Source organism: Gopherus flavomarginatus, chromosome 12 (assembly GCF_025201925.1).
Source record: "Gopherus flavomarginatus isolate rGopFla2 chromosome 12, rGopFla2.mat.asm, whole genome shotgun sequence".
In the NCBI taxonomy this organism is placed as follows: domain Eukaryota; kingdom Metazoa; phylum Chordata; order Testudines; family Testudinidae; genus Gopherus; species Gopherus flavomarginatus.
The window spans coordinates 44,403,657-44,423,314 of record NC_066628.1 but is presented as its reverse complement, the minus strand read 5'-3'; the positions used below and the strand labels follow the sequence as shown (position 1 = coordinate 44,423,314).

The following is a 19,658-nucleotide window of genomic DNA, read 5'->3' as shown; positions in this document are numbered from 1 at the left end:
CAAAGCTAGATAAGAATACTTGTGACATATATTGAACTCTTCCTCTGTAGATATCCAAGCTTAGCCCAAGCCTGGCTCAGCATTATCTCAGTTTCCAGGGAAGGAAACTGAGATGCAGAATGTGGAAATGACTTGCCCAAGTTTGGAAAGGGAGTCAGTGACAAAGCTGTGAATAGAACCCTGATATCTTGACTTCCAGTCTAGTGCCTACGCACTGGGGCATGCTGTCTCTCCTTAATGTACATTTATTGAAAGTAAAATTTGGTATTGGCCCTTCTGATACTAGAGATTGAGAGTGACCCAAGGGTACCTTTTGGATCATATCAAATGATTCTATGATCTTAGTTATATATTCACTTGTACATTCTATCTGTGCGACTACATTCAGAAACACTTTAACATGCCACAGGTTTTACTGTAATCTTAAAAGTGCTTTTACCTTAGATGTCAAACCTGGTAATGAACCATATCATAAATGATCAATGCTCTTTACTTCTCATAGCAAGTGCAACTCAAGTTGGAAGGCTTTTGTGCCACTTTCCATTCCTAAAAGTGAACAGAAAGTATTGCTCAGCTGTAAGATGGTTACTTCACATTTGCACACTTCTGAAAGTGAAAAGAAAAGCAGCAACATATAAGTTTGTAAGTCTATCTCCTGTTATGAATTTTCTGGAATGATTCCTAGCGAATTCATGTTTAACACGACTAATAAAAATGGATTTCTTGTAGAAATAAATAGAAGACAGCCACTCCATCCTTTTTTTTTTTTTTTGTGTGCCTTTATTAGTGGCTAGCAGTTTGGTAATGCTTGAATGAAGCAATGAAACAGTATTGTCTTAACAAGTGGGAGAATTAAATGGATGCCTGTGCATCCTTTTTCTTTAATTTTAAAAAGAAATCCATGTATAGGAGAAGTAATTTCTGAGAACATTCCCAAGCACAACCTAAGAATACTACACTGATTCTCATTGGAGGTTAGAGCCATGTGAAAGAATGCTGATACGATTACTCATTCTGGAAACAGATGTTAAAATGTTAACAATGATCAAATTATATGCATCTCTAGTGTACTGGTAAAATACTATAGTAGTATCAAGATTCTGATACTTTCAATGCATTGTTGAATTGTTACTTTATTAAAAATTAATAAAAATACATAGAGGAAATAAGGAGCCACTTAACTAAAGGTAAATGGCTTTCAACACGATAATTGAGTTGAATTGTGTAATGGGATGAGTGTGGAGCCTGAGGTCCATTCAAAAAAACTTGTGTGTATCAAATGTACAGAAACACAAAGGGGTTGTGTTCTCATACATAACCCCTTGCGTATCACAGTAAATATGTCCATATCCTGCAAATAATTACACATATGCTTAACTTTCAGCATGTGTATAAGCATTTGTAGGATTGGGACCATGTTACTTACTTATTGATCATGATGGACTATCAAACCACTGAAAGACAAAGACTATAATTTTCAATTAGTCTCAATCCAACTGAGGATTTTTAGTATTCTTGCTCCTATTTATATTGCAGTAGCTCCCAAAACATATCACAAGGGGAAGACACCGTCCATTTCCTGTTTCTTAGCGATCAATAAAATCCAAAGCAAAACAAGTCTGTGGACAATTAAAAGATCTGTGCTGAATCTTAGTGCTGTCTGACGTAATTCAAATGGATTGGATAAATAGCATTTCTAAACAAGCATTTAAAATTACTGATATGAGTACATAAATTGAGAACCTGGGGTAAAGTGATAGAATCTGTAAAGGTACACGTTTCTTATTTATTGTTATAAGAAAGTACTGGTTAAGTGTGTACATGTGTGTTTATGAAACAAATTGTTTTTGACATCTAGCTAAAATGTCTTGCACTACTGCCGATGTGAAATCCCTCTATGTTCTTATAAAAGTAAATGCTAATTTTATATAAACTCAGGGTACCATGCAATGATTTTAAATTGTTGGATGCACATTATTGACAAAAAAGCTGAATTGTTTAGAATGCACAAATGTAGAAGCATTCAAAACTTACACTGCGGTCATGTATGATCCACCAGCGTAGTTCTGCACTACAGATGAGACTTTAATGTGTATGGCCTTCTGCTCAACAGTTGGGTCAAAATGTAGTTGTTAAAAATGTTACCTGTTTCTTTTACTGAGACAGGAAATAAATATCCCTTCTTTGTTTAGGAGGAATAGAGCCTGTTCCCGCAGAACACAAGAAAGAGAATTTGTACTCAAGGTACTTCATTGTACCAAAGAAAAATGGAGGGTGCCGACTTATTTTTAGACTTAAGGCTACTCAACAAATTTGTGGAGTCTCTGAAGTTCAGGATGGTGACTGGCAGGTATAATTCCTTCACTGAATTAAGGAAATCGGTTTTCATCTCTCAGCCTACAAGATGCATATTTCCGTAAAGCAATAACGCCAATCTCACAGAAAATAACCACATTTTTTTTTTACAGGCCAGGATCATTTGCAATACTGGGTACTCCCCTTTGGACTTCCTTGCCACGGAGAGTGTTTTCAAAGGTTTCAAAGTTGAGAGGTGATTTTAGTATTCCTGTACCTCAATGATTAGCTGTTCAAAGGTCAGTCTTATGAAGCAGTACTGTCATCCATGCAGAAGGCCCTTTCTCTGTTCCTGGAATTGGGTTTTCAACTCAATGTAAAAAAATCTACATTGACCCCTGTACAAAAAATACAGTTTGTGGGGATGTCCTTGAGTTTGTTGATCGCCGGGGCCTATCTTCCCATGGACAGATTCATAACCATATCATATCTAGTCAGAACTACTGAAGGAAGTCCTCAAACCTCAGTAAGAAACTGTCTCCAACTTCTAGGTCGCAGGGCAGCTTGCACTTTTTTTATCACATCGTGCAAGGTTGTGCCTTTTTTGGTCTGAGCCACCCCTAGAAGCAGTCTAGTCACCAAACAGACACAGCTTAGACAAACAGGTTTCAGTTCCCCACCAAGTAAAAGGTTTCCTAGACTGGTGGAAATATGACAGCGTCAGTGCAGGTGTTCCTTTTCTCCAGTCAATCCCAACAGTAATGACAGATACATTCCTGTAAGGATCAGGAGCTCATATCAATGCTTATACAGTTCAGGCAGATGGTTGCCTCAAGAAACCAGTCTCCATAGCAATGTGTTGGAACTCAGAGGAGTCAGGAATGCCTGCCTTCATTTTCTGTCTCTCTTCAGGGACAAGTCCAATCAGGGTCATGACCAACAACATGGCCTATATGTTTATCAGCTGGCAAGGAGGAATGAGATACCCCTCTCTGGCGCTGAAGCAATCAAGTTGTGGAACTGGTGCATAATCCATCATATATGAATTTCAGCAATCTAGTCCCTTGCCTTCAAAATACCACAGCCAATGCTTTCAGCAGGCACTTCTCCAAGCACTGTGAGTTGGAGCTGCACTCTTGGCCGCTCCAAGGCATATTTCAAACTTGGGGATTTCCAGAACTGGACCTCTTTGCCCCCTCTGTGAACAGGAAGTGTCATCAGTTTTGCTTAAGAGCGGAGGTCTAGGCCACTATTCTTTAAGGGATGGCTTTCTCCTACCCTGGACAAAGAGCCTGTTCTGTACATTTACTCCAACACCTCTGTACTGAGGGTGATGAACAAAATCAGCCAGGACAAAGCCAGGGTTATTCTAATAGTCCCAACATGGCAGAGACCAGCTTGATATCTTTTCTGTTTCACCTGTCCAGCAATGAAGCTTCCAATCGTCCCCTATCTCCTCCCCCAAGATGCCTGTTGATTGCTTCATCCCAACCTAGGAGTTCCCTGCCTCAGGGCATGGATTCTCAAATGGTTTGCAGGGTTAGAGTCTGGCAGTTCTAGTAGGAAAGAATCACCTGAAAGTACTTACCTTCAACAGTGGAAATCATTTAGCCATCGCTGTCAACTCCAAGGACTCCAAAGCTGATTTTCCTCACTCTCAAATATCCTGGATTACCTGCTGGAACTAAAGAAAATTGGATTATCAGTCAGCTCAGTCAGGGTTCACTTGTCTACCATAACAACCTTTCATTCCCTCAAGTGAAAGACCCCCAGTGCGGCTTGGGATATCAGTCTAGTTCTTAGATGTCTCAAAGGACCTTCCTTTGAACCAGTGGTGACCTGCTTGTTTCTTAATCTATGTATGAATATGCTGTTTTCGGTAGCCATAATGTTAGCCCAAAGAGTTGGAAACATTGGAGACTTAATGGAAAGATCCTTCTTTCATGATATTTCTAAAGGACATGGTTTTCTTATGTCTGCTCCCTAAGTTCCTCCCAAGCTGTCATCCAAGTTTCATCATAATCCATCCATTTATGTATTGTCTTTCTTCTCTTCCCCCCCCCCCCCCCCCCCCCACATAATTCTCTACAGGAGGTTTCCTTTCAGACCTTAGATGTCAGATAATTGGCCTTCTATGCTGATAGGACCAAACTGCTTCAGAGGTTTCCTAGGCTGTTTCTTTCTATTAGATAGATTTAAAGAATCCACAGTCTCTACCCTGAGGCTACCGAGGGGGGTCTGTGGGTATATTATTGCATGCTATGATGCTGTCAGCATTCAGCCTCATTCTAGGGTGTTGGCGTGCTCTACAAGGTTACAGTTAACATCTGCTCATTAATTTAAAGAAATTCCGGCATCTTGAGGTCTATAGAATGACTGCATGATCTTCAGTGCATTCCTCCTCTAAGCACTATGCCTTGGTCTGTGCTTCTAGATCTGATACAACAGTTGGCAGTGTGGTTCTGTCTTCAGTTCTGGATCCATTCTTGAAGCTCCCTCTGTTCTGTGGGGTTACTGCTTGGAAATCACCTGAAGTGGAGTGCCCACAGGGAGGCTTCTTGAAGAAGAAGAAAAGGTTACTCACCCTGTGCAGTAACTGTGGTTCTTTGAGATGTGTCCCCCTATGGGTGCTCAGCTACCTGTTTTGGAGTTTCTTTGTGGCCTTTGCGGTAGAGAGGGAACTGAAGGCAGTTTGCCCGTGCAGCCCTATATTGCCTTGATGTGGGGCACAGGGCTGCTTAGGGCATATGGATGGGCTGAATGAATACTGCTAATGAAAATCTCTTATTGAAGGAACGTGGAGTGCATGTGGACCTGAAGTGGATCACATGTAGGGACACACATCTCAAAGAACCATAGTTACTGAATGGGGTGACTAACCTTTTCTTCTCCATGTCCACCGACGGTTGGAGAAGAAATAATGGGCTTAATCTGCAGCAAGAGAGACTTAGGTTAGATATTGGAAAAACGTTCTAACTATAAGGATAGGTAAGTACTGGAATAGATTTCCAAGGGTGGAATCCCAGTCACTGGAGGTTTTTAAGAACAGTTTAGGCAAACATCTGCAAGGGGTGGTCTGGGTATACATAGTCCTGCCTCAGCACATGGAGTTGGACTAGGGAGCTCTCCCATCTGGTACTACATTTTTATGATTCTATTACTTATTCACATATTTAACAGAATCCTAATTACATCTTAGTGAATTGCCTTGGAATTCCCACAGTGTCGTCTTCAGTGTTCCACAGCTAGAATTTTTAATGCTATCAGAGGACCCACTTCTGTTCTCAAATATATTGCATGTATCCCTTTTTGTATTAACAAAATCAGCAATAAGTCTCATGCACAATGACATTCTCTAAGAGATGCTTCTTGAATTGCAGAGCATCTCAGAGAATTGTCTTAGCTATTCTAGGAATATCAATTTAAATATTAAAGATTGCATCTTATGTAAAATGGAAACATAGCATCCAATTATGTAATTTACCATCTGAAAAAAGCATGCTTAATTTTTTTTTCTGGACACTTTTTTTTTCTGACAAATACATATTCCTTTCCTTAATGACTGTACAATATTAATGTAAGTTGTACGGTGAGAATGGTGTCCCTCTGCATTTGGAACTAATTTGGTTTATGGTCTCAAAAGTTATGAAGAAGAACCTTGTACAGTTTTACTTCATTAGGAATTTTTCTTTTCAGCTGTTTTTTGTAAGAATAACATTTGGCCTTATCTTTACTTACTCTTGTAATGAAATAAGTTGGCCTATATCAAAACAGGCACCGGAATAATAGTGTTTCTAAGGTGTTTTCAAATTTTAGCTGTGTTTTCATGTTCAATAGGGTAAACTCCTTCATCTTCCATTATATTATACCCAGAGATCAACACTCTAAGATAGCACCCCAGTAAGAATTCACATACTTTTCCTAGCAGCTGGGTAGTAGAGGTTGCCTTGCCATCTGAACGTTGTAACAGTTTTTGGGCTTTAGTGTGCACAAACTCAGTGTGAATTAACCCCTCTGAGTAGATAAGGCCTTAACTGGTGATTTTTAGTGTAACTATATTGATGTAGCTGCACAAGTGCAAATCTTTAATGTAGATTCAGTGCACTGGTGTATCCTGGGAAATTTTTCAATATGTGAAATGTGTCGATGTAGAATATGGGGATGGAAGTGGATGGGGGAGAGTGATTATATACGTTTAAAAAATGTAAGTTCAGAACTGATACTTTGTGAGAAGAAAGGAGAGAGAAAATCTAGAGGAGGAGATGGTGAATACAGGAGCGGCGCCAGGGTTTCTGACGCCCTAGGCAAACGGCCATTTCGTCGCCCCCCGTGGGTCCGTTGGACCTACCGCAGTCATGCCGGTGGACGGTCCGCTGCTGGAAAGGCTCCGGTGGAGCTGCCGCAGTGATGCCGGTGGGTGGTCCGCTGGTCTAGAGGCTCCGGGGGACCTGCCACAGGCATGACTATGGTAGGTCCGCCGGAGCCTTTAGACCAGCACACTGTCCACCAAAATGACTGCGGCAGCTCCACCGGAGCCTTTCCAGCAGCAGACCATCCGCCGGCATGACTGCGGTAGGTCCACCGGACCCGCGTGCTGCCCCCCCGGCAAAATAGCGCCCCCCAAAAATTCTGGCACCCTAGGCCATTGCCTAGGTCGCCTAAATGGTAGCGCCAGCCCTGGGTGAATACAGTGTAGGGGAAATAGAGACATAAATGGGTGGAGTGTCAAAGTAGAAAAAGAGGAAAACGCACAAGACAATGTAAGGAAAGATGCACCATAATGGATATTGGAGGGAAAAAAGAGTGAAGCAGAAAGCGAAAGAAGGAATAACAAAAGCAAGACATGATGTAGTAAGTTATAATTGTTTAACAATGTTATTAACTACTTGACGCAGCAGCTTTATTCTTTTAAATTGAAGGTAGTGTGGCGTTGAGGAGTTGTTTGGAGCAGTAGGGCTGTGATAGTCCAGGTACTGATCACGCTGGTTCATAGGGTTAGTGTTTAGAGTAGTATATGTTGGGTAAACTTTTCAAGCCATTGGTATGGTAGCAGAAGTAGTGAATTTTGGTATCATTTGATCATAATGTCGGGAGTAAGGTGCTTTATTAAAGTATGCAGACAAGCAGTTGGAACAAGTGAACATAAGACACCAGAGCAAAACTCGTGCATACAAACATGAGTAAGAATATTGTGCATTGAAATCTTATATTTGCATTTTAAAATGTCAGTGTGTATTATAAACTTAATAGGCAAAATGTAAGATACTAGTTTGTCCATAGAAGAAAATGAGGTTGCACAGTTTTGAATCTGGAGGGTTTACAAACAGTGGCCTTGATTCTTCAACCCTCACATGAGTAGCCCCAATGGACTTTAATAGGAGGACTTGCATAAGTAAGGGTTGCAAGATTGTGTTCAGTGTCATTAAAAGTGTGTACTCTCACCCACAGATGTTTTCTCTATATTCAACTACTCTTCTTGTAATAGTAATGCGGAGGTCAGTAATCTGAATTTTTTGCCTATTTATTTAATGTTTTCATATGCTGTATCCAGTTCTTGAATTGAAATCTTCATGCCAATTTTTACTATATCTTTTTTCTCTGAAAACTTCTGTATCAGGTTACCGTTGTTTAGAAAGACAATTTCTCAGCCTGCTCATCATGTTCATAAGTGTGGCTGACATTTAATCATTCAGAAATCTAAATCTCTTTACTCTCAAAGAACAGGGTTATGAATGTTAGTTTTGAAGGGTCTTGAATGTGTCTCCAGATGGCAAGAGTTTCAGAGTAATTCTTATAGCTTACTTTTTCATTTATTGTTAGAATGGCTTAAGGTTTTTGAGCATCCAAACATGTCAATATGGATGATTATTGTTTACATCCAGTATACCTATTTTTGTCTATAGGGCCTTTAGTACCATCATATGCTCATGAATATGGCTGTGGTTGGCTACTAACATGAAGAGAGGGAAAGGAATATGATATCGTTGTTTGCTGTTTGGAGTTAAGGATCTTAATTGGCTGTAATAGGCAGGAAGATTTTTTCCTGTTTGTCAGATTTCTGACTTTAAAAAACACTTTCATGTAGATTACTGCTTAATACAGAAAATCTGTACATTTTCATTCTGTGGAAAGCTGACATTCCAACAGTTGTAAGAATACATTTATACCACCTAGGGCAACATTACAAGCGCTATCAATCCTTATGTTTTATGACAAACTGGTTTCTGTGGGGAATTAGGAAGAGATCAAATAGTTGGGAACTGAAGTTTAAACATTGGCTGCTGTGCACTGAACTTTTTATTACTCTAGTTTTCAATCATGCATTCTCTAACTTTTTCCAGCATCTTAAATTAGTATTTGGTGCACCAGAAACATGCTTTCAGGATTAGTATTTTCATATATTCTGTCATTCATGATGATAAAAATAATAGTGCACATTCAGGATACATGTTAACTTAAAATGAACTGACTTTTTTTTACGGTCACAGTTACTTTAACTGAAAGATTGGGGGAAAATATCTTGTGTGTGTATTTGACAGCACTTTATGTATAGTCATTTTAATAGTTTCTTCTGTATAGTCAGTTTTCCTTTCTTGTTTCTGTCAGCCTTTAACACATTAACAAGGAAGAGAGAATTAAAAAATATGATTGTAAAATCACATTAACAGCTGGGCTCGGGTTGTGGTAGTATCTGATATTACTTTTTAATTTCCTTTTTGAAATGGACAAGATTCAAATTGATGTCCCTTTAGCATATAGATCTAGTGTTCATATATGTCAAGTTCATTGTTTTGGCAGACCACAACATATATAAAAGCAACTGTTACACTATTACATTGTCTTATTTTAAACTATTTTAAAAAAAGACACCCCTTCTCCCTGAAACTTTGACAAAAAAATTGTTCTAACACAAGGAATTCCAAACATTAGATGGAAACTTTCTCTACAACTCACTTGTTTTAAAATTGGTAGTCTGTCTAGTTTACATCAAATGAAAAGATTGTAGTGATTGCACTGAGCTTCTCTTATGATCTTGTATTTAACTTATGTGAGATATTCCTTACTATGGGCTACTTGAGAGATCCTCCGAACAAGATCAAGTCATGATTCTTGCCTCTAGTCCAGAATCTGGCAAGATTTGGGCATAGCTTAACTTTTGGTTGTACTGAATACCGTACCTGAGGGCCCTTTAATTGAGGATACCTTTCACACCCTAGTCCTAATGATTTAGAACCTGGATTCCACCAGCCTTTGTGTCCCTGTTGCCACAGAGGATGTGTAATGAGAAGTCCTTCAAATAACTACTCAGCACTTGTCTACACTTGACAGTTAATTCAGATTAAGGAAGGTTGTGAGTTTGAAGTGCAATAAGAAGAGAAGTACTTGTGGCATCTTAGAGACTAACAAATTTATTTGAGCATAAACTTTTGTGAGTTTCAGTGGAAAATACAGTAAGAAGATATTTATACATACAGAGAACATCAAAAGGTGGAATTGCCCATTAGCCTCTTACAGTTGGTATGAGTACTTCCACCTCTTCATGTTCTCTGTATGTATAAATATCTTTTTACTGTATGTTCCATTCAATGCATCCGATGAAGTGGGCTATAGCCCATGAAAGCTTATGCTCAAATAAATTTGTTAGTCTCTAAGTTGCCACAAGTACTCCTGTTCTTTTTGCTGCTACAGATTAACACAGCTGCTACTCTGAAACCTGTCAAAGTGCAATAGCTATTCCTGAATAACTCAATGAGTGGCACTCTTATTTTGGAATAAGAATATTCACACCCAGAGCTATTTCTGAATAATGTTATGTATAGACAAGACTTCAGCCTAAACCTCAATTCATGGTTTTAAAGATAAGGACCAGAGCCTAGAAATGTACCCAGTGGTGAGTAGGCATCCGGTGTGGTGTGATGTCTGCTCCATGTAGAAGGTGAATGTCTGCCTGTTGAACCAGCTAGTTTTTGGATGACCTTCTGGGTCAGCCCCAGGTAAAATATATTGCAGTAATGCTGCCCTAAAGTGATCTAAACATGGAATTGTTGTTGCCAAGTCTGAATCTTGTAGGTTCCCTGGAAGCAGAGCATCTATCTTTTCATGTCTGCATAACTGACATCTACAATCTGGAAAGCAAAATTCTGAATACAGATAGATTTTGCTTGATTTTTATGGATAATTTTAAACTGGCAGAGAATAAAAGGAGCAGAAGTGAATTCTGTCAAATGGCTCTCTCAGTCTTTGTTACCTGCAGGTTTTAAAAAAATGTATATTTTGTTATCTCCTTAACCTAAACCTCTACTCTCTTAAGATACAGTTCAGACAGAGAGAGGAATTAAATGCAGTTCTTTATTCATACACACAGTCTTGGGAGGGTAGGGGATAGAGGACTTATTAAAAAATACTTTTTTCATTCTGCTTTCTCTTTCAAAGAGTTGTGGAGGGCTGCCTGAAAAACTGGAGCACGCTCCCTCTGACCTCAAATTACTTTTTATAAAATACTCAGACCTCTGTCTCTCTAAATTAGGAATTAAAAGACAGAATGATTAGAAAAGCAACTATACACTTTAAAAAAAAATGTGGTTATTGGATAAATCAATATGAGCCCAGCTGCTGTAGATAAATTTATTTTGCTGTTGCTTTAAATCTATGATGGTTTGTTGTTTTGCCAGCGTAAGAAAAACAAGAATATTAGAAAGTAATTTACTACATTGGGCTTAGTGAGGAGCATTCTGTTTCTATGATTGGGGCAGAACAGGATTGTTCAAATGTGTCTGATAAACAGGACAAGGTCTAGTCTGACAGCTGGCAATAATATTTTTACTCAGTCAGGTGTACTAAATTAGCAAATCTATTACAAGAATATAGGAGAAATCTCCCAAAAGACAGCCTTGTAGGCAGAAGTGTTGCCAAATGGGAAATGATTCATCGTCTCTGAATGGGATGAGCATTGAGCAGAAGCAGTTTAAACCTCAGACTGGTTTGGCTCATAAACCATCAAATATATGATTTTAAAACTGTATCTTTTCCTATCCTTTGTCTCAATGCATCCCGAACAGCAAAATATTTATGATCAAAATTCGATGGACGGGTTATTTATACTTCTTTTGGAAGGTTAGATATGTTTGGTTAGTTTTGTGGTCCTTAACTGTATCCTAGTACGTTTGTGTGCAGCCTAAAAACACTCCAATATTGTGACCATTATCAGCTTCACCTTTTGGTGGGAAGGGGGTTATATGTGCCTGAAATGTAAGTGTGATGTAACTGAAGGTGTGTCTACACAGCAGCTGGGAGGTGTGAGTCCCAGCACTGGTAGACATACTTGTGCTAGGTCTGCTCAAACAAGTGCCTAAAAATAGCAGTGTGGCTATAATGGCTCAGGCTTGCCTGAATACATCATCTTGCCCTTGCCTCTATGCTCATGCTGCTCTTTTTAGGCACCAGTTTGAACAGAGCTAGTGCATGTATGTCTACCTGCACTGAGAATTACACCTCCTAGCTGCTGTGTAAACATCCCCTGATGTACAGTGGCAGAGCTACATTAATTTTGTGTCTTTTTATGTCTTTTATCGTAACTACCCATAAACGTGGCTTAACATATTATTGCTCTATGATCCTTATAATTTTGCTCACTAAAGATAACTTATTTGTTTAATGCTGACAACGTGCCTGGTGCTGTATGGTTCTGCAACAAACAGTATCTTGAATAAAGAGGTTTGCCGTACATTAGCAACAGAGGATATATCTTTTGGATTATTAGAGTTAACTTACTTATTAAGGTACGAAGGAGGTTCAATTTACAGAGCGTTAAAGGTAACTTTCAAAAATGGGGGAGGGGAAAAGGGCTTGTGCAATTTCTTGTTGCTTTATTACTTGTAAAGAAGGCCAGAAAGTTTGTCACTGCTTTTTGTAAACATATATAAACTAGAGAAATTATATTATCGATAAAATTCCAGAACATACAAGACTTAAATAACTACAAATATATCATATATTTCAAACACATCGTAAGAGATAGAAGACTGAATAGTTTAGAGGAAGGTATTTTTAGTCACTGTCTAAAACCTTTTTGTCATCGTTAAATATTGATGCCTAATAAACACTTGGAAGAAAGATTAAATGTTGTGCCTTTTTAAAGGCCTGACAGAGATGCTAGTCTACAATTGATATCAAGAAGCGGTGTGGCAAAACCAGGAGAGAGTGAAACTTGACATTTCTGATATTTCTAAGGTTAAAAAAAAGTAGAGCCTTGCACCTGCAAAACAAAAACCAACAAACCTCTGCTCTTTCAGTACTTATTTATATATCACAAAGAAGCAAAAAGGGGGAAAATACAATATTAAAAATAATCATATGCAGGTCACCTTTAAAGATGAACTGAAAGATTATATAAAATCTAATCTATGTAACCTGCCAGGATTTAAATTTAGGCTGCCATAGTTCTGTACTGGAACAGATGTTGAGATCACAAGCAACTGAGCAGAGCAGGGATCACAGCTCCTTGTTCTGTATTAGGTATCTGTGATGTCATCAACTCTTCTAGGAAAGAGACTGTAGATCTTGACGTATAAGAGGAAATTATATCCATCTATTTTAAATGAATTTATCTGTAATTCATTCTCTCTCTCACAGACACACACACATTTATAACTTATTTATTTAACACGCTCCTAGAAACCATAAAATTGAATTTAGAATAAATATTGCAGGACTAGCTCAACACTTTCTGAAACTGACAGACAAATAATGTAGGCTCAGCTAGGTTCAACTATTGGAGTAGTATCAACCGTAGTAGGTATCGGAGAGGTAGCTGTGTTAGTCTGGATCTGCAAAAAGCAACAGCGAGTCCTGTGGCACCTTATAGACTAACAGACATATTGGAGCGTAAGCTTTCGTGGGTGAATACCCACTTCATGTCTGAATTTATTACAGATATGAGAAATGAAATCGGTAGCTTTTTACCTGCACATTACGCTTCGTTGACTGCCAAAAATGTTCAGTTCTTCACATAAGCATTTTGGCAGTTAGTAGTTTAAGCTTGTTAAATTTTGCCTTTTGGTTGGAGAACTGTTCAGTATTGTAATTAATAATTTGCAGTGCGTTTATGATGTGCTAACTGCCCTTCATACCTTCAAGGAGGACATTCTTGGGGGTACTAGGGAAGTTGAACAACATTTATACTGTACACAAATAATTGTATTGGAAGCATCCTGGCTGAGTGTCTGGTCTGAGAGGCTCCATCCATGCTAGACCAGGAAATACAAAATCTTCACACTAGCTTTTGTTTTCCTAAAATGTCCCACCAGTGCTACCACTGGTTCAGTTCCACTGCCTGTGGCAATGATGGACATGCCAGTTGATACAGGATACAGGTGGACACACACATTTTGCTACTGTATTATTTAGACTTGATCTGAGCATACCACAGGTGCTTCAAAAGTGGGAATTCCTTAGATTTGAAATTGTGTACGTCCACTTAGAAACAAAATTGCTTGGCTGTACAAGAAACCTGCAAGTATACACCAATGAAATTTTAATATACTGTTCTTTTTCTTCTGTCTGTATTGCAAAGGTTGCAGAAAAATTTCTTACTTTAACTCCTGACAGCCATGTAAAATAAACCTGGACACATGAATAGACTTTGACGTGAGTGGCAGTAAGCCCATCACCGAATGAATCAAGGAAATGTGAATACGTTAGTCCCTTGTGCTGAGAATTCTATGGGTGTATGGTGGTTTTGTTTTTTGGCTTGGAGTGTGGTAAGAGGGAGGGGGAATGGAAAAGGAAGCCCTTTGTTTACAGTAAAACAATACTGTGCAGTAGACATCATGATGTTAAAACAGGAGTCTAAACATGGCAAATCTAGGCAGACACCATCTGGCTGTGTCCACAAGTCATTCAGGCATCCTAGGCGCAGACTACTGGAGTCTGATATTTTTTTTCTTACGGAAATTCAGAATTGCCTTGGAGACTATATCCCAGTGTTTTATTACTGGACGAGATGACTGATTACTGGTTAAGCCATTACTGGCTTAACTATTTATATTCAGTGTTGCAACACATTTTTCTAATGTTTCTTCCATGATAAATGTATGACACACTCATACAGATTAAAATTAAAAAATATGAAAATATGTTAAGTACTTGCACATAATTGGTGTTGTGTTTTAGTTTTAGTAGGAAACTTAAAATACTAACCCCCAGGCCTATATTAGAGCTATAAGGATAACAAAATTGAGTACAATAAATCTAAAGGAAAGAAGAAAAATGTACAGTTGCTGTAAAATTAGTTTCTGGTATACTTTGCAGCCCTTCAAATAGTATTTCAGATTACTGGGACATGCTTTCATTTTCTGGATTCCTTAGGTTGCACTCTGGTGTCTGGAAGTGGGTTATTGATTGTGCTGTTTGTTTTAGTTGGAGATCAGATTTGCTTTGTTCTTACTGACAAAATGCTTATAGGCAGACTTATGTGAACCTTTTAAAATGGGTGTTTTTTTACACATTGTATATTAAGTTTTATTTAGCAAATGCCAATCAGCTAAGTTGAACTTTACAAATTTGTATTATGTGAAGGATAACTTAGAACTCTGATCATTATTAAAGAAATATCTAAGGATGAAATTTCTGATAGTAGAAATTATTCTAATATATGATAAAGAAGGCTTTATATATTGTTGAGAAACTATTCTGCCTTGCACTTGGATTTCAACCTAACAATAACATTTTTTTCCTTTTGAGTTTTCTTTGTATTTTTGCGCTGTTAAAATAATTGTGCTTTAATGTTGCACTAAAGTATTTTGATAACATTGTAATTTTATTATCATCAAATCATTCTTTTAGACTATCTTCCAGATAAACAGAACTTTAATTAAAAACCAGGCCATGAGTCAATATTTACTTTTATACTTTTGAAAGATAATTGTAGGCTATTAGTTCCTGTTCTAGCCTGAATAATTTGACATTATTGATTTCGGAACAGTATTGGAATTTTTTCTGAAATGAGAGAGCCTTGATTTCCAAACAGGTGAAATATGTTGCAGAAGTGATTTATATTTCTTAGTGTTAAAAAGACCCCATCAACATGAAATCTAGTCTGTCTTCTGCTGTTTTTTGTTTGATTGTAAATGTGCTTGTGATGTGTTTGGGACAAGGACTGTCCTATACTTCACAAGGCAGTGCCTATCATGATGCAGCTGCTATTCTGATTGGAACCTCTTAGCACTACTGTAATACAAAAACATTCAAGACATGAAGTTAATAGTTGAAGGTACCACGTGTCTTTGAGTCTGTCTGCTAATGTTTGTGGCTTTATAACCACTTTTTTAAAATAGTCTCTCTCTCGTGGGAATCTCAAAAAGGAAACTGATTGAATATATAGAGGTGACAGTGAAAATGACTATATCGGTGAAGCGATAGCTCCTTCCTTTTCCGGTTTGGGCGCCGTCAGAGCTGGAGTCTCGAGATGAGGAAGTTCATGAATCCTGGGAAGGTGGTGCTTGTCCTGGCTGGGCGCTACTCGGGGCGGAAAGCCGTCATCGTGAAGAACATTGATGATGGCACCTCAGACCGACCGTATAGCCACGCCCTGGTGGCTGGTATCGATCGGTACCCACGGAAGGTAACTGCTGCAGTGGGAAAAAAGAAGATAGCGAAGAGATCCAAGATCAAATCTTTTGTGAAGGTTTATAACTACAACCATCTAATGCCCACCAGGTATTCTGTTGATATTCCTCTGGACAAAACCGTTGTCAATAAAGATGTGTTCAGGGACCCTGCACTGAAACGCAAGGCAAGGCGCGAAGCCAAGGTGAAATTTGAGGAAAGATACAAGACTGGCAAGAATAAGTGGTTCTTCTTCGAGTGATTGCTCACATCCATTCCAGTTAGGTGCGCGCGCCGCGCGTGCACGTTCGTCGGAAACTTTTTACCCTAGCAACTCCAGTGGGCCGGCAGGTCGCCCTCTGGAGTGGCGCCGCCATGGCGCCCAATATATATCCCTGCCGGCCCACCCGCTCCTCAGTTCCTTCTTACCGCCGTGTCGGTCGTTGGAACTGTGGAGCGCGGCATAGCTGTCCTCCACGTCCCTAGCTCTCCTTGTTCTCTATCGTTATCTCTATTGTAGTTGTTAGTTAGATTGTTAAGTAGATAGTAGTAGTTAACTGATAAGTAGTTGTAAACGGTGCAGTCGGGATACCGCCTGCAGTTTGTTTCATTTCCTCCTCCCCGCCCCCCTTCCTCGTCCCTCTTCAGGGACCCCTCTCACGAGCAATTCCTTCGGCAGGAGGTGCAGACGCTCCTCGACAAAGGAGCTATAGAGGCGGTGCCGGAGAACGAGAAAGGCAAGGGGTTTTATTCCCGCTACTTTCTGATCCCCAAGGCCAAGGGAGGCCTCAGGCCTATCCTCGACCTGCGAGAGCTCAACAAGTACCTGGTGAAGTTGAAGTTCCGCATGGTTTCCTTGGGGACCATTATCCCATCCCTGGATCCGGGAGACTGGTACGCCGCCCTCGACATGCAGGACGCGTATTTTCACATTGCTATCTGGCCACCCCACAGGCGTTTCCTTCGCTTCCTTGTGGGGTCTCTGCACTACCAATTTGCAGTCCTCCCATTTGGCTTGTCCACGGCCCCGAGAGTGTTTACGAAATGCATGGCAGTTGTTGTGGCGCAGCTTCGGCGCAGTCGTATCCACGTGTTCCCGTATCTGGACGATTGGTTGATTCGAGGCACGTCGCACCAACAAGTCTGCAGCCATGTCCGTGTGATCACCGACATGTTCGCCGCTCTGGGCCTCTTGGTGAACACAGACAAGTCCACCCTGGCCCCCACACAAAGGGTGGAATTCATCGGGGCCGTCCTGGACGCCACTGTGGGCAGGGCCTTGCTGCCATTGCAGCGGTTCCAGGCCTTGTCGGCCATCGTGCAACGGCTACAGACAGCCCCCTTGACGTCAGTGAGGACGTGTCTAACCCTGCTAGGCCACATGGCGGCCTGTACTTTCGTGACCAATTACGCTCGGCTCCGCATGAGGCCACTCCAGCTGTGGCTCATCGGTCATTACAGGCCGACAAGACAGCCACTAGATATGTTAATCACGATCCCCCAGGGGGTCTTACATTCTCTCGGCTGGTGGCTGGACCAGTCAGTGTTGTGTGCGGGTCTCCCCTTCCACCCATCTCAGCCCTCGGTGTCCCTAACAACGGATGCCTCAGATCTCGGCTGGGGGGCCCACGCAGGGACCCTGAGGACGCAGGGCCTGTGGTCCCAGGAGGAGGTGGGGCTACACATCAACATGCGGGAGTTGAGAGCGGTCCGTCTTGCTTGTCAAACGTTCTGTCATCAGCTCCAGGGTCGTTGTGTCGCGGTGTTCACCGACAACACGACGACCATGTATTATATCAACAAGCAGGGCGGCACCAGATCCTCCTCCCTGTGCCACGAGGCGATACGACTCTGGGACTTTTGTGTAGCCCACTCCATTCACCTCATGGCTTCCTTCCTCCCCGGAGTACGGAACACGCTGGCGGATCGATTGAGCAGATCCTTCCTGTCACACGAGTGGTCCCTCCGCCCAGACGTCGCCCTCTCCATCTTCCGGAGGTGGGGTTATCCCCGGGTGGACCTCTTCGCGTCCAAGGGGAACAGGAAGTGCCAAGCGTTCTGCTCCTTTCAGGGCAGGGAGCCCGGGTCGATAGCGGATGCCTTCCTCATCCAGTGGTCGACCCACCTGTACTATGCGTTTCCCCCATTCCCGTTGGTCCACAGGGTCCTTCTGAAGGTGCGCAGGGACAGGGCTCACGTGATCATGGTAGCCCCGGCATGGCCCAGACAGCACTGGTACCCCATGCTGCTGGACCTGACCATAGCCGACCCAGTTCCCCTGCCCCTTCATCCGGACCTGATTACCCAGGAGCACGGGACCCTCTGTCACCCGGACCTGCAGTCGCTGCACCTAGCGGCGTGGCTCCTGCGTGGCTGACTGGCTCTGAGCTGCGCTGTTCCACGCCGGTGAGGGAGGTGCTCTTGGGCAGCAGGAAGCCGTCCACAAGAGCGACATATTTGGCCAAATGGAAGCGCTTCTCCTATTGGTGCGTGGAGAGAAATCTCCGCCCTATGGAAGTTTCGGTAGCCGACATCTTAGACTACATTTGGTCCCTCAAAGGGCAAGGTCTGGCCATATCGTCGTTACGAGTCCACCTAGCAGCTATCTCCACCTTTCACCCGGGTGCGGATGGTCGCTCTGTTTTTTCCCACCCGACGGTGTCTAGATTCCTTAAGGGGCTGGAACGTTTATACCCTAACGTCCGTCCCCCTGCTCCAACCTGGGATCTTAACCTGGTGTTGTCCCGGCTCATGGGGCCCCCCTTTGAGCCGTTAGCTACTTGCTCCCTGCTTTACCTCTCTTGGAAGACGGCCTTTCTAGTAGCTATCACCTCAGCTAGACGGGTGTCGGAACTCCGGGCTCTTGTGGTAGACCCCCCATATACGGTCTTCCACAAGGACAAGGTGCAGCTGAGACCACACCCTGCTTTTCTCCCCAAGGTGGTCTCAGCCTTCCACGTCAACCAAGAGATATTCCTCCCGGTTTTTTTCCCGAAACCTCACTCCTCAGGCAGGGAGCAGCAGCAGCTCCACTCGCTTGATGTCCGTAGGGCTCTCGCGTTTTACGTGGAGAGGACTAAGCCCTTCCGCAAATCCCCCCAGCTTTTCGTGGCAGTAGCGGACCGCATGAAAGGGCTTCCTATCTCCTCCCAGAGGTTATCCTCTTGGGTAACATCCTGCATCAGGACCTGCTATGACTTGGCCCACGTCCCTACGGGCCGTGTGACTGCGCATTCTACCAGGGCGCAGGCGTCGTCGCTGGCTTTCCTTGCCCGTGTGCCCATCCAGGAAATCTGTCGGGCAGCGACCTGGTCATCGGTCCACACCTTTGCTTCCCACTACGCCCTGGTCCAGCAGTCTAGAGAGGATGCGGCCTTCGGATCTGCTGTGCTCCATGCCGCGACTTCTCGCTCCGACCCCACCGCCTAGGTATGGCTTGGGATTCACCTAACTGGAATGGATGTGAGCAATCACTCGAAGAAGAAAAGACGGTTACTCACCTTTGTAACTGTTGTTCTTCGAGATGTGTTGCTCACATCCATTCCACACCCGCCCTCCTTCCCCACTGTCGGAGTCGCCGGCAAGAAGGAACTGAGGAGCGGGTGGGCCGGCAGGGATATATATTGGGCGCCATGGCGGCGCCACTCCAGGGGGCGACCTGCCGGCCCACTGGAGTTGCTAGGGTAAAAAGTTTCCGACGAACGTGCACGCGCGGCGCGCGCACCTAACTGGAATGGATGTGAGCAACACATCTCGAA

At 42.0% G+C, this 19,658-nt stretch overlaps 2 protein-coding genes across 3 annotated transcripts in view; both read left to right on the top strand.

Annotated features, from left to right (window-relative positions):
* The window catches only part of SMURF2 (SMAD specific E3 ubiquitin protein ligase 2), a 103,330-nt gene that overhangs the window by 6,893 nt on the left and 76,779 nt on the right, over positions 1–19,658 (top strand). The gene's annotated exons all lie outside the window — the stretch shown is intronic.
* LOC127033076 (60S ribosomal protein L27-like) lies at positions 15,708–16,162 on the top strand. The gene has a single exon (XM_050920883.1). The coding sequence runs from the start codon at positions 15,761–15,763 to the stop codon at positions 16,160–16,162; it is 402 nt and encodes a 133-aa protein (XP_050776840.1). The 5' UTR covers positions 15,708–15,760.